Below are 10,974 nucleotides of genomic sequence, written 5' to 3'. Positions count from 1 at the left end.
GGATCCCGAGTCACTGGTGGGTGGTGATAGGGCTGCGCACCCTCATCCTCCGCTGCGTGCCAGGTTTTTGGGATGCTCGGCGGTTTTTTGGGATGCTCCAGAGGCGGAGACCCCACTAGAGGGTGCTGGGATTCACCGAAAGGCTCTGCGTGCTCCCGGGCCATCCCTGTGAGGTCCTGCAGCCTCATTCCCTTCGCTCGCTCCTGATTTATGTCCAGCACAGCCAGAGCTGGCACAGCTCTAAACTGGTTTGGGTTTATGGCCCCACTTCCTCCTTTCTTCCTCTTTCCCCTCGAGTCAACACGGCCGACAGGTGCAGTGAGCCCGAGGGATGGGGATCACAGGCTGGGCTGTTCCCAAATCCCTGCGCATCCAGCACCCACGGAGAGGCCCCTTCCCCACCCCAGGGACCTCCAGCAGAGCTGGAAAGGGCTGGGAGCTGCAGTTCCAGGCTTGGTGGGTGAGAGGTGAGCTCCGATGGAGGAACCAACCCCGAAATCCAAACCCAACCCAGCACCAAGCAGGTTTGGAAAAGCTTTTCCTGTTAATCCCGAGCTGAGGATCCTGCCCGGCACACCCAGGTCAGGCTCTGGTGGTCCCAGGTGACCCCACAGTCCCTGAGAGCCTCTCCCAAGCCATTTATGGCCATTTTTTGGTGTGTGTGTCCCCACCCCGGTGTCACATCGGATGGAACTCTGTGTGACACATGTCCAGATGAGATAAAGGTTTGATCCAACATGAATTATAAACTAAAAATGAGAATTTTCCCTCTTTCCCCCGATGTTTGCAGAGTTCCAGCCCAGTGAGATGGTGATAAATGTAATGAATTCTAATTAATCTCTATTAATTCATCACGCTGAGCAGGCTATTAAGATTTCTTTTTCTGATAGACTGTACAGATAATCAGATTAATTGAATTTAATTATGTCTGGGGGGGAGGGAGGAGAGAGAACTGGATACAGGGAAAAGTGGGACTCGTCTGGGTTTTCCTGCCAGCTGGGAATCCCACAGGAGCTGATCAGCTGGAATTCCAGGGATTTTGCTCCCTGACTTTTTAGATGAACTGGAATGATGGCTCCAGCTCTGACCATCAGCTCTGCCCAGGCCACCCCTAAGCCATGTCCCCAAGTGCCACATCCGCAGGGCTGTGGAATCCCTGCAGGGATGGGGACGCCAGGGCTGGAGGAGAATTTCTGTGGAGAAATCCTCCCTAACGTCCAACCTGGACCTCCCCTGGCACAACCTGAGGCTGTTTCCTCTCGTCCCATCCCTTGTCATGGATGTCACTTGTCACTTGTCAGGATGAAGTGAGCAGTGAGCACTGCCTGAGGGAGATGCTGCAGATCCCCCAGAAAAACTCATCCAGTGGCAAATCCAAGCTCGGTTAGGAATGAAAGCCCTTGGAAAGAGCAGGGATGCTCTTCACATCCACCAGGGCCACCAAGATCCCAAATCCCTGCTCTGCTCTTGTCCAAGGCTCCTCCTGGGCTGGAGGAAAGCAGGAGGGAGGGAATTTGGGACACATTTCTCCAAAAATGGTTCCTTTCCCCGCTTCCAAACGCTGCTGACAGGAGATGGAGGAGCCAGGCAGGCTCAGACTGCTGAAGGCCAGGAAGAACCGGCAGAGAACACCCTTGGGAATGTCCAGCACTTGGGAAATGTGTCTTTGTCTCCCAGGGCAGGGCTGAACACCCCTGCTTCAGGATGAGCAGTTCCAAAGTGTCCATCCAGGAATGGGATGGGATGGGATGGGATGGGATGGGATGGGTGGACACTCACTTGGCAAACCCTGCTCGGGATGGAAGCAGGTCCCTGACACTGCATTCCCATCATCCCTGCGCTGACAATTCCGGTCCCCTCAGAGCATCCCAGAAAACCCTCCCGTGGCGATGCCGCCAAGCCCCGGATCCTCAGCTGCTCCCCCACTCCGGGAGGAGCTCCCAGCCCCGTCCTCACCTTCCTGCGCTCTCCCGGGCTGAGCCCCCCTAATGAAAAGCCAATTAAAGTGCACCATTAACCAGAGCCTTTTCCTGCCTTGTCCAACCCGATCTGTCACCGCAAGCCCGCGACAGCCGCGCTGCGAGGTGGCAGCCGCTGCTAAAAATGGCCCGGATCAGATGTGGCAGTGAATTATTGAAGGAGTCTCCGACTCCGCCGGGGTCAGACGGGTGTGGCCGCTGCGTCCCCAGGGCTGCAAAGCCACCTGAGCTCCGGGCAGAAGCAGATTAACCCCTTTTTATAGAAGCTGGCAGCGGCTGGAGTTCCCAGGATATTCGTGGCGACCCAGGGAGAGCGCGGGGCTGGCTCAGGCGCGGCCACCGAGGGGACGTCGCTTCTGTCGCCTCTCTTAACTTCAGGTGCTCAGAGCTCCGTGCTCCCGGCGGACCTGGGCGGCTCCAGGAGGAGGGAGGAGAAGGAAAAGAGCAAAAGATGGGGTTTAGGGATGCTGGGGATGGTTTCCTGCGGATTTATGGGAATCTGGGAGCCTGCACGGGGTCAGTGATTCCAGGCTGGGAGCCCCTTCACCCCTGAGCTCCTCTCACTCCAAACCCCACGGAGGGATTTTAGTTAACCCCAGAGAGGGAATGGCAGGAGGAAAACCCTTCCCGGGGGCGGGGAATGAAGGAGAAATGAGGATGGGGAAGAGGGAGACGGAGCTGGGAGCACCAAGAGGAGCAGAGATGCTGCAAAGGGGGATTTTTCCACCCATGGAGATGCAGCCAGAAAGGATTAAAAAGAATTCAATGCCCCAAATGTCTTAAAAATAATTCAGTGCCCCAAATGTCTTAAAAATAATGCAGTGCCCCAAATGTCCTAAAAATAATTCCGTGCCCCACAGGAGTCTGGCACTCAGGGATTCTGTTGCCTTTTTAGGACTTTTTAGCTCCACTTTGTTTAAGGATGAAAGATTCCTGCCTCCAGTCCTGGCTCGTGAATCACGGCCGTGGCACCGAGGAATCCGAACCCCTGCGTGGACCCTTCTGACATCCATGAATTAGGGGATTTTTCCTCTGCTAAATATTCCTGCCTGCACAGGCAATTCCCTTTGTTATCTCGGGATAAGGAATGGATGGAGCAGCAGCAGTGTTCTGGGACATCCTTGCAATGTGATGGGTCATGGGATCCTCATCCCAGCAGGGCTCACAATCGATTTATTATATTTTATATTTTTTATCATTTAGCCGAGGAAAAATCAGGCACTGGAAACATTTGTGTCTCACTTCCAGCTTACACTCCTCGATCCTTAAGAATACAAATTCAAGGAGCTTTTGAGGAGATTTGGGGTGGCACAAGGGGTTTTTAGCAGTGCTGGAGAGCGGGCAGGATGCTCTGGAGGGGGATGAGGAAGATGAGGCACTGTGGGGTGAAGGGATTTGTGTCCAAGCTCAGAAAACATGGGAATAGCAGCCGGGAAGTGATTCCAGGGCCTTGCTTGCAATCACTCCATGGAATCCCAGAGTGGACACAAACAAACCCTCATTAAACCCTTCCATGCCTTCTCTTGGGATGGGGATGAATCATCTTCCACTCTTGTGGTTAATAAAACTCTCCAGAAGCCCAAGAGGGACCCAAATTCCTGCTCCACTCTTCTTGGAAGAACTTGTAAAAGAGGCTTTATAAAATCTCTTGGGAACTTCTCCTGAGTTTCCAGACCCCCTGGTCGCTTCCATGGTGCCAAACATCTTCCCCTTCCCTGGAGATCCCGTTCCCAGCTGCCTCTGGACACATCAGGCGTGGCGTGGGTGGTTTCCATGATTTCCACAGCAGCTCATGGGAATATTGGCACCAATTTGGGTGCAAATTTTGTCCCCCATGAGCCTCAGGGATGTGAGGACAAAGCACAGAGGCAGCTGGGAAAAGGGAAAGGGAGAAAAGAAAGGGAAGTGCCATCATGGCTCCTGTCACTGGGCCTGTGCTGGGCTCCCATCCCAACTCGCCCAGCACAGCCTCCAGGATAAATAGGTTTAAACTGGATTTTAGGAAAAATTTCTTCACCCAAGGGTTTGTCCAGCCCTGGCACAGCTGCCCAGGGTGGAAGCACTGGGCTGGACCATTAACTTGGATCGTAGTCCGTAGGGTCACGGCATCTTCCAGAGACAGGGAGTTGTGAGCCAACAGAGCTGAAAACTCCCTGGGAATTCTTTGATGAATTTGGAGTAATGTTGGATCCAGAAAAGTGGGACAAAGCCCCACTGGATTCCATCCCAGTCCCAACAGCCAAACAGGCTCATGGTGGCTACATTTTCCACCAGGTCAGTTTCAAAGATGCATCAATTGAGCAAATCTCCATCCATCCATCCATCCCTCCATCCATCCATCATCCATCCATCCATCCATCCCTCCATCCATCCATCCATCCCTCCATCCATCCATCATCCATCCCTCCATCCATCCATCCATACATACATCCATTATCCATCCATCCATCCATCATCCATCCCTCCATCCATCCCTCCATCCATCCCTCCATCCCTCCATCCATCCATCCCTCCATCCATCCATCCATCCATCCATCCATCCATCATCCATCCATCCATCCATCCATTATCCATCCATCCCTCCATCCATCCATCCATCCATCCATCATCCGTCCATCCATCCATCCACCCATCCCTCCCTCCACCCATCCCTCCATCCATCCATCCTTTGGTTGGCTCCAAACCCAGCTGTTTTACCCAACAGCCTCATGAGGCGGAATTGGTCCCATTTACAATTCCCCCATCTATAAATGTATCCCACAAAATATCCACAGGGCAAAGTTCCTGCAATTTATGGGAGAATAATCAAACAGCCCTGGGATACAAGAAAACAACAAGAAAAATTCCTTGGATATGAGTGCCCAGATTTGGGGATTTGATTTGTAGGAGAAGAAGAAATTGCATCTTCTGTCCTTACAAAATTTAACAGGGACAAAAATCCATGGACGAATGCAGGCCAGCTCTGCTGTCAGAGAATGTTGGGATTTAAGCTTCATCAGAATTCCAGGAAACATGTAAATATTGGGATGTTGTTTGGAGCTGCCATATTTTCCCGGTTTTACAGAAAATTGGAATTTTCAAGTAAACTAAAAAGAGCTGGATTCTCTTTCCTTGCTTGGTTTTTCCAGCCCAGATAAACAGAGTGCCACAACAGCCTAAGCTCCTTATGATCCCATTGATGTCATTCCTACCTTGGGAAAGGGGATTCCAGTCCCTCCAGCTCAAGGATATAAAATTATCCAAGGAATTGCAAGAGTTTGGCCACTGCAGGGTTTTGCTGGCTGGACTTGGAATTAGACCCAAATCATGGATGGAATCATGGAATGGTTTGGGTGGGAAGGGACCTTAAAGCTCATCCCATTTCACCCCTGCCATGGGCAGAGACACTTTCCACTGTCCCAGGCTGCTCCAAGCCCCGTCCAACCTGGCCTGGGACACTGCCAGGGATCCAGGGGCAGCCACAGCTGCTCTGGGCAGCCTCAGGGCCTCCCCAACCTCCCAGCCAGGAATTCCTAACCAACATCCCATCGAAATCCCCCTTTTTCTAGTTTAAAACCGTTCCCCGTGTCCTGGCACCATCTGTTAGAAGTCCCTCTTCCTCCTTTTTCACAAGCCCGGCTGCATTCCCAGGGGATGGCGAGGGTGCCCCTGGAATTCCTCAATCCCGCCTGGCACCAGCGTGGGGGGGATGCGGGGCCGGGCGATGCGGGGCCGCGGGCCCCGGTCGGGCGGCGGGGGATGGAGGCGGGGGCAAGGCGGAGGGAAGGCGGTCCCGGGGACAGCGGGGGACGGCGCTCGCCGCCTTCCCGGCCATAAAACGGCGGGGCCAGGGCCGGGCAGGCGGAGAGGAGCGGCGGGGAGCGGCTCGGAGGGGAGCGGCTCGGAGGGGAGCGCAGCGGAGCGGCCGGGCCGCCCTGCGGAGGTAACGGGGGCGGCGGGGTCGGGGTCCCCCGGCCGGGGAGCGCTGGGACGGCTGCGGCTGCCGGGGCTGAGCCGGGCTGTCCCCGCTCGTGTCCCCGCTCGTGTCCCCGCTCGTGTCCCTGCCGCTGGCCCCGCCGGCTCCATGCCTGGGGCGGGCAGCGGGGACAGCGGGGCCGCCCTCCCTGTCCGCCCTGAGTCGCCAGCCCACCATGGGCAGCCCCCCAGGCTCCTCCAGCCGTGACAAAGGGATGCGAGCGCCGGGCACGGGCGGGTCCTGCCCGCTGGGCTGCGCCGTGGGCAGGGAATCGCCAGGGACAGGGACCCAGAGCCACTGCGGGAGGGGAACGAGGAGCCGGGAGGCAGCGGGACCGCGCTGATCCTCTTTCCATCCTTCAGTCCCTGCCCTGCCCGAGTCACTCCTTGTTCAAAGACGATTCTCCCCATGAGCCGGGAGGAGGAGTGTGGCCGAGAAACGCTGGCTCAGCTCTGCCCCCGTGCCCAAAACTGCCCACAGAGTTCTCTCTTTGTCCTTTAGCTGCTCCGAAATTTGTGTTGGGATCCTCTGGAGCAGCTCCTGGGAATCTTTGCGGCAGGACACGGGGATGGGGCGAGACTTTGGGCTGTTCCTTGGGTGTGGGACCAGTCCCGGGGGGTCCCAACCTCCAAGCAGACCCAGGGCAGCACTGAGACCACCCAGGGAGGGGGCAGAGCTGGGGGTCAGCCCAGGGAACCCCTTCCCTCCGTGCTCTCCCAAATCGCTGCACAGAGCACGGCACAGATCCAGGTCCGGCTGCTGAGCCAGGTTTATGTAAGCTGCTGATTTGCAGTGTCAAGAGATCTCCAAGAATCGGCTTGCCTTTGGAAAATGTATAAATCCGTGGCAGCTGGCCCGAGGCTGTAGCAGCAGCCCAGGATTTGTCTTGGTCCCAGCCCCTTGGAGAGGTTCTGCCATCTCCCAGCTTGGCTTCGAGTCTGTGCTGAGCACTTTCCAGGAGCAAGGGCAGAGCGGGAGTGCCAAAGGCTCTGTCCCTCTGTCCCTCTGTCCCTCACGGCGCTGGTGCCGCTTTTCCCCAGCCCCGGGGTGCTCCTTGCGTGGCACCACGACCCCTCCAGCCTCGGCTCTGCGGGGCCCCTGGCCGGGAGCTCCTCCCTCGGCAGCTGCTGCTGCCCGCAGGATGCCAGGCTGGCGGGTCCCCGGGCTGTGACAGCCCTGCCCTTCCTGTTGTTGACAGCAGCCCCACGTCCCTGCACCTCCTCGGCAGAGGCGCTGAGCCCTCTCCTGACTGGAGAGCTCCGGTGGAGGTGACACGGTCAGACCGTGTTCAGCGTGCCATGGAAGGGGAGGGGGCTTTGGATGGTGCTGCCTGTTCCAAGAGCAGGGGTTGGGGAAGAGAGATGACTTCCAGGCTCCTGGAGAGACAAGGATCTGGTCCTGCTTTGCCTGCTGACCCAAACCAGGCATTTAGTGGTGGCTTGGCAGTGCTGGGTTGGACTCAATGATCTCAGAGAGCTTTTCCAATCTAAATAGTTCTAGGACTCCATGTGTGATCTGGCTTGGGATCCTCTCCAATCACCTGGGATTGTTGGCAATGGCTTGGGGCCCCTTGGGATCCCCTGCGGTCGGTTGGGATCAGGGCAGTGGGCTGTGTTTTCTGGCAGGTTTAACATGGGTTTGACCCTTTTGTGCTGCAGGCAGGAGCAGCAGGAGCTCACCATGGCCCTGGCAGACCCCGTGGGCTGTGCCAAAGGCAGCGAGGACAACAACCCCTTCCCTGACATCATCGAGCTGAACGTGGGGGGACAGGTGTACATCACCCGGCACCCCACGCTGGTCAGCGTGCCCGGCTCGCTGCTCTGGGAGATGTTCACGCAGAAGAACGTGCGCTCGCTGGCCCGCGACAGCAAGGGCCGCTTCTTCGTGGATCGGGACGGGTTCCTGTTCCGCTACATCCTGGATTACATGAGGGACCGGCACCTGGTGCTGCCCGAGCACTTCCCGGAGCGCGGCCGGCTGCAGCGCGAGGCCGAGTACTTCATGCTGCCCGAGCTGGTGAAGCTGCTGGCACCCAAGCTCAGCGAGCAGAACTCCCTGGGGGACGATCCCTGCCAGAGCGACCCCGAGGAGCTGTCCCCCGGCGCGGACACCGCCCGCAGCCTGACCTCGGCCACGGCCGTGCTGCCCAGCGCCGTGTCCGGCGGCCCCGGCGGTGCCAGCGCTGTCGGCGCCGAGGGCCGCAGGGCGGGGTTCATCACCATCGGCTACCGCGGCTCCTACACGCTGGGCAGGGACAGCCAGACGGACGCCAAGTTCCGCAGGGTGGCCCGGATCATGGTGTGCGGCAAGACCTCGCTGGCCAAGGAGGTCTTTGGGGACACCTTGAACGAGAGCAGGGACCCGGACAGGCCTCCAGAGAGGTACACGTCCAGGTACTACCTCAAATTCACCTTCCTGGAGCAAGCCTTTGACAAACTGGCCGATGCCGGCTTCCACATGGTGGCCTGCAACTCCACGGGCACCTGTGCCTTCGCCCACGAGCAGACGGACGACAGGATCTGGACCTCTTACACCGAATATGTTTTCTATCGTGAGTGACACAAAACCAACCCTCCACCAACCAACCACTGACTGTCCCTTTCCTGTCCCGTGCTGGCTGTGGCCTAGAAGGTAGAGATCCATCCCTGAATCCTGGCGTCCTCCCTTTGCCTCCTTTTCAGTTGGTTCTTGGGTTTTTTCCCTCCTCCTTGCTCCACGTTGAACCTGCCCAGCTCTTCCTTGTAGCAGCTGCTGACCTCCAACCTTCCTCCCTCTCTCCGACTTCTGCGGTCGCTCCCAACCCTCCCTGGATGCGTGGACTCGGACACTGCTGTGGACGTGGGTTGGGTGGGAGGGGTGGGATACACCGGACACTGCTCTGGGCTGGCATTCCTGCCGCTGGATGAGCTTGGACACTGAACTGGGCTCTCTGTCCCGTGCAGCTCCGTGGGATTCTGCTGCACACGCTGTGACCTGCCTGGGGGGTTGGGAGAGGAATCACTGGGATAAATTCATGGAAAAGGTGGGAAGCAGAGCCGGGGAGGGGGTGGGGGCTGGAAAGTCGCAGCCTGGCAGCACGGCTGGATTGGCAGGAGCCCTGTAAGCAGCTTAGCCTGAGACTGGCAGCGCTTGGGAAGGGGAGAGGCTCCCCCTGTGCTCGCAGCTCTGAGCTGAGGCATTGCTGCGGCTCCGGGATGCTTCGGGGGGGATTTTGGGGGGATTTTTGGGAGGGTGGGAGGGGCAGATGCTCTGTGAGGGAGGTGGGGGGGAGTGGGGAAGGCTTGACACGCTCGAGGGTATAAAATGCTCATACAGCTCTCCAGGTCCTTGAGCCTTATCAGCCAAAAAGTCCCTTCGTTTTTTCCTGGGAGCACAACAGGAATCCCTGGGATGAGGTTGGGATGCTCCGGTGGCGGTCAGGCCACAGCTTCACCCAGGAAAGGGGATTTTGGCCATTTTGGTGATCTCTTGTGAGGTGTCTCCAGTCCCAGCTGCCCAGGCCCTCCCGGGGCTGGAGCTGCGGCTGCTCTCCCCCGCTGGGCAGTGCGGAATGAAGGGACAGCCCGGAGTGGCCGTGTGCCCACATGCCCAGCTGGCACAGGGATGGGGGGGTTCGGCGGGGGGGTTCCAAGAGGAGGAGGAAGGAGGGAACACGGAGTTATGGCAGCCTCTGTGCCCTGCTCTGCCCCCTCTGTCCCTGCTGGGCAGGCTGCCAGGGCAGCCCAGCCCCGAGCCCAGCCCTGGGTGATGCCCAGCCCCAGCTGTGGCACACGGCCTCAGCCTGCAGGACTGGTGCCAGTGCTTGCAGGAGCGGTGGGAGGTGACCCTGATGTCCCCATCTGCTGCCTGTGCCTGTCCCCTGGTGCTCTGCCACCCATCCCAGCTCCCACCACCCATCCCTCCTCCTCCACCCATCCATGGCACCCACCACCCATCCCTGCTCCCACACCCTCCATCCCTGCTCCCACCCTCCATCCCTGCTCCCACACCCTCCATCCCTGCTCCCACCCTCCATCCCTGCTCCTGCACCCTCCATCCCTGCTCCTGCACCCTCCATCCCTGCTCCCACACCCTCCATCCCTGCTCCCACCCTCCATCCCTGCTCCTGCACCCTCCATCCCTGCTCCTGCACCCTCCATCCCTGCTCCCACCCTCCATCCCTGCTCCCACCCTCCATCCCTGCTCCTGCACCCTCCATCCCTGCTCCTGCACCCTCCATCCCTGCTCCCACCCTCCATCCCTGCTCCCACCCTCCATCCCTGCTCCCACCCTCCATCCCTGCTCCCACCACCCATCCCTGCTCCTGCACCCTCCATCCCTGCTCCTGCACCCTCCATCCCTGCTCCCACACCCTCCATCCCTGCTCCCACCCTCCATCCCTGCTCCCGCACCCTCCATCCCTGCTCCCTCACCCTCCATCCCTGCTCCCACACCCTCCTTCCCTGCTTCCACCCTCCATCCCTGCTCCCACACCCTCCATCCCTGCTCCCACCCTCCTTCCCTGCTCCCACCCTCCATCCCTGCTCCCACCCTCCATCCCTGCTCCCACACCCTCCATCCCTGCTCCCGCACCCTCCATCCCTGCTCCCGCACCCTCCATCCCTGCTCCTGCACCCTCCATCCCTGCTCCTGCACCCTCCATCCCTGCTCCCACCCTCCATCCCTGCTCCCACACCCTCCATCCCTGCTCCCGCACCCTTCATCCCTGCTCCCACCCTCCATCCCTGCTCCTGCACCCTCCATCCCTGCTCCTTCACCCTCCATCCCTGCTCCCACCCTCCATCCCTGCTCCCGCACCCTCCATCCCTGCTCCCACCCTCCATCCCTGCTCTTCCACCGCCCATCCCTGCTCCCACCACCCACCCCAGCCCCTGGGAAGCTCCTGGAGCTGCAGGGTCTTCTCCCCAGCTGGACACCGCCCGAGGGGCCGTTCCTGCTGGGATTCGTGTGGGAGGAAGGTTTGCAGCTGCTTCCTGGGGAGGAGGGAGGGCTTTGGGGCCAGCAGAAGTTTCAGACCGGGTTCTCCCTCTCTCCTGAAGA

At 58.9% G+C, this 10,974-nt stretch overlaps 1 protein-coding gene across 1 annotated transcript; it reads left to right on the top strand.

The window, feature by feature from the left end:
* The first annotated feature begins 5,836 nt into the window (after positions 1-5,836).
* Positions 5,837-8,600, top strand: LOC104691712 (BTB/POZ domain-containing protein KCTD12-like). The gene is made up of 2 exons (XM_039572186.1): positions 5,837-5,901; positions 7,593-8,600. Exon 2 carries the CDS (start codon positions 7,615-7,617, stop codon positions 8,491-8,493), a length of 879 nt encoding a protein of 292 aa, XP_039428120.1. The 5' UTR covers positions 5,837-5,901; positions 7,593-7,614; the 3' UTR covers positions 8,494-8,600.
* The last annotated feature ends 2,374 nt before the right edge of the window (positions 8,601-10,974 follow it).

The sequence above is a fragment of the Corvus cornix genome, chromosome 4A, assembly GCF_000738735.6.
Source record: "Corvus cornix cornix isolate S_Up_H32 chromosome 4A, ASM73873v5, whole genome shotgun sequence".
Lineage (NCBI taxonomy): Eukaryota > Metazoa > Chordata > Aves > Passeriformes > Corvidae > Corvus > Corvus cornix.
The sequence above is the reverse complement of the archived record's forward strand: the minus strand, read 5'-3'. Positions and strand labels throughout refer to the sequence as shown.

Excerpts from the sequence above, each read along its gene's own strand:
- LOC104691712 (XM_039572186.1), top strand. The coding sequence starts at position 7,615 with ATGGCCCTGGCAGACCCCGTGGGCTGTGCCAAAGGCAGCGAGGACAAC.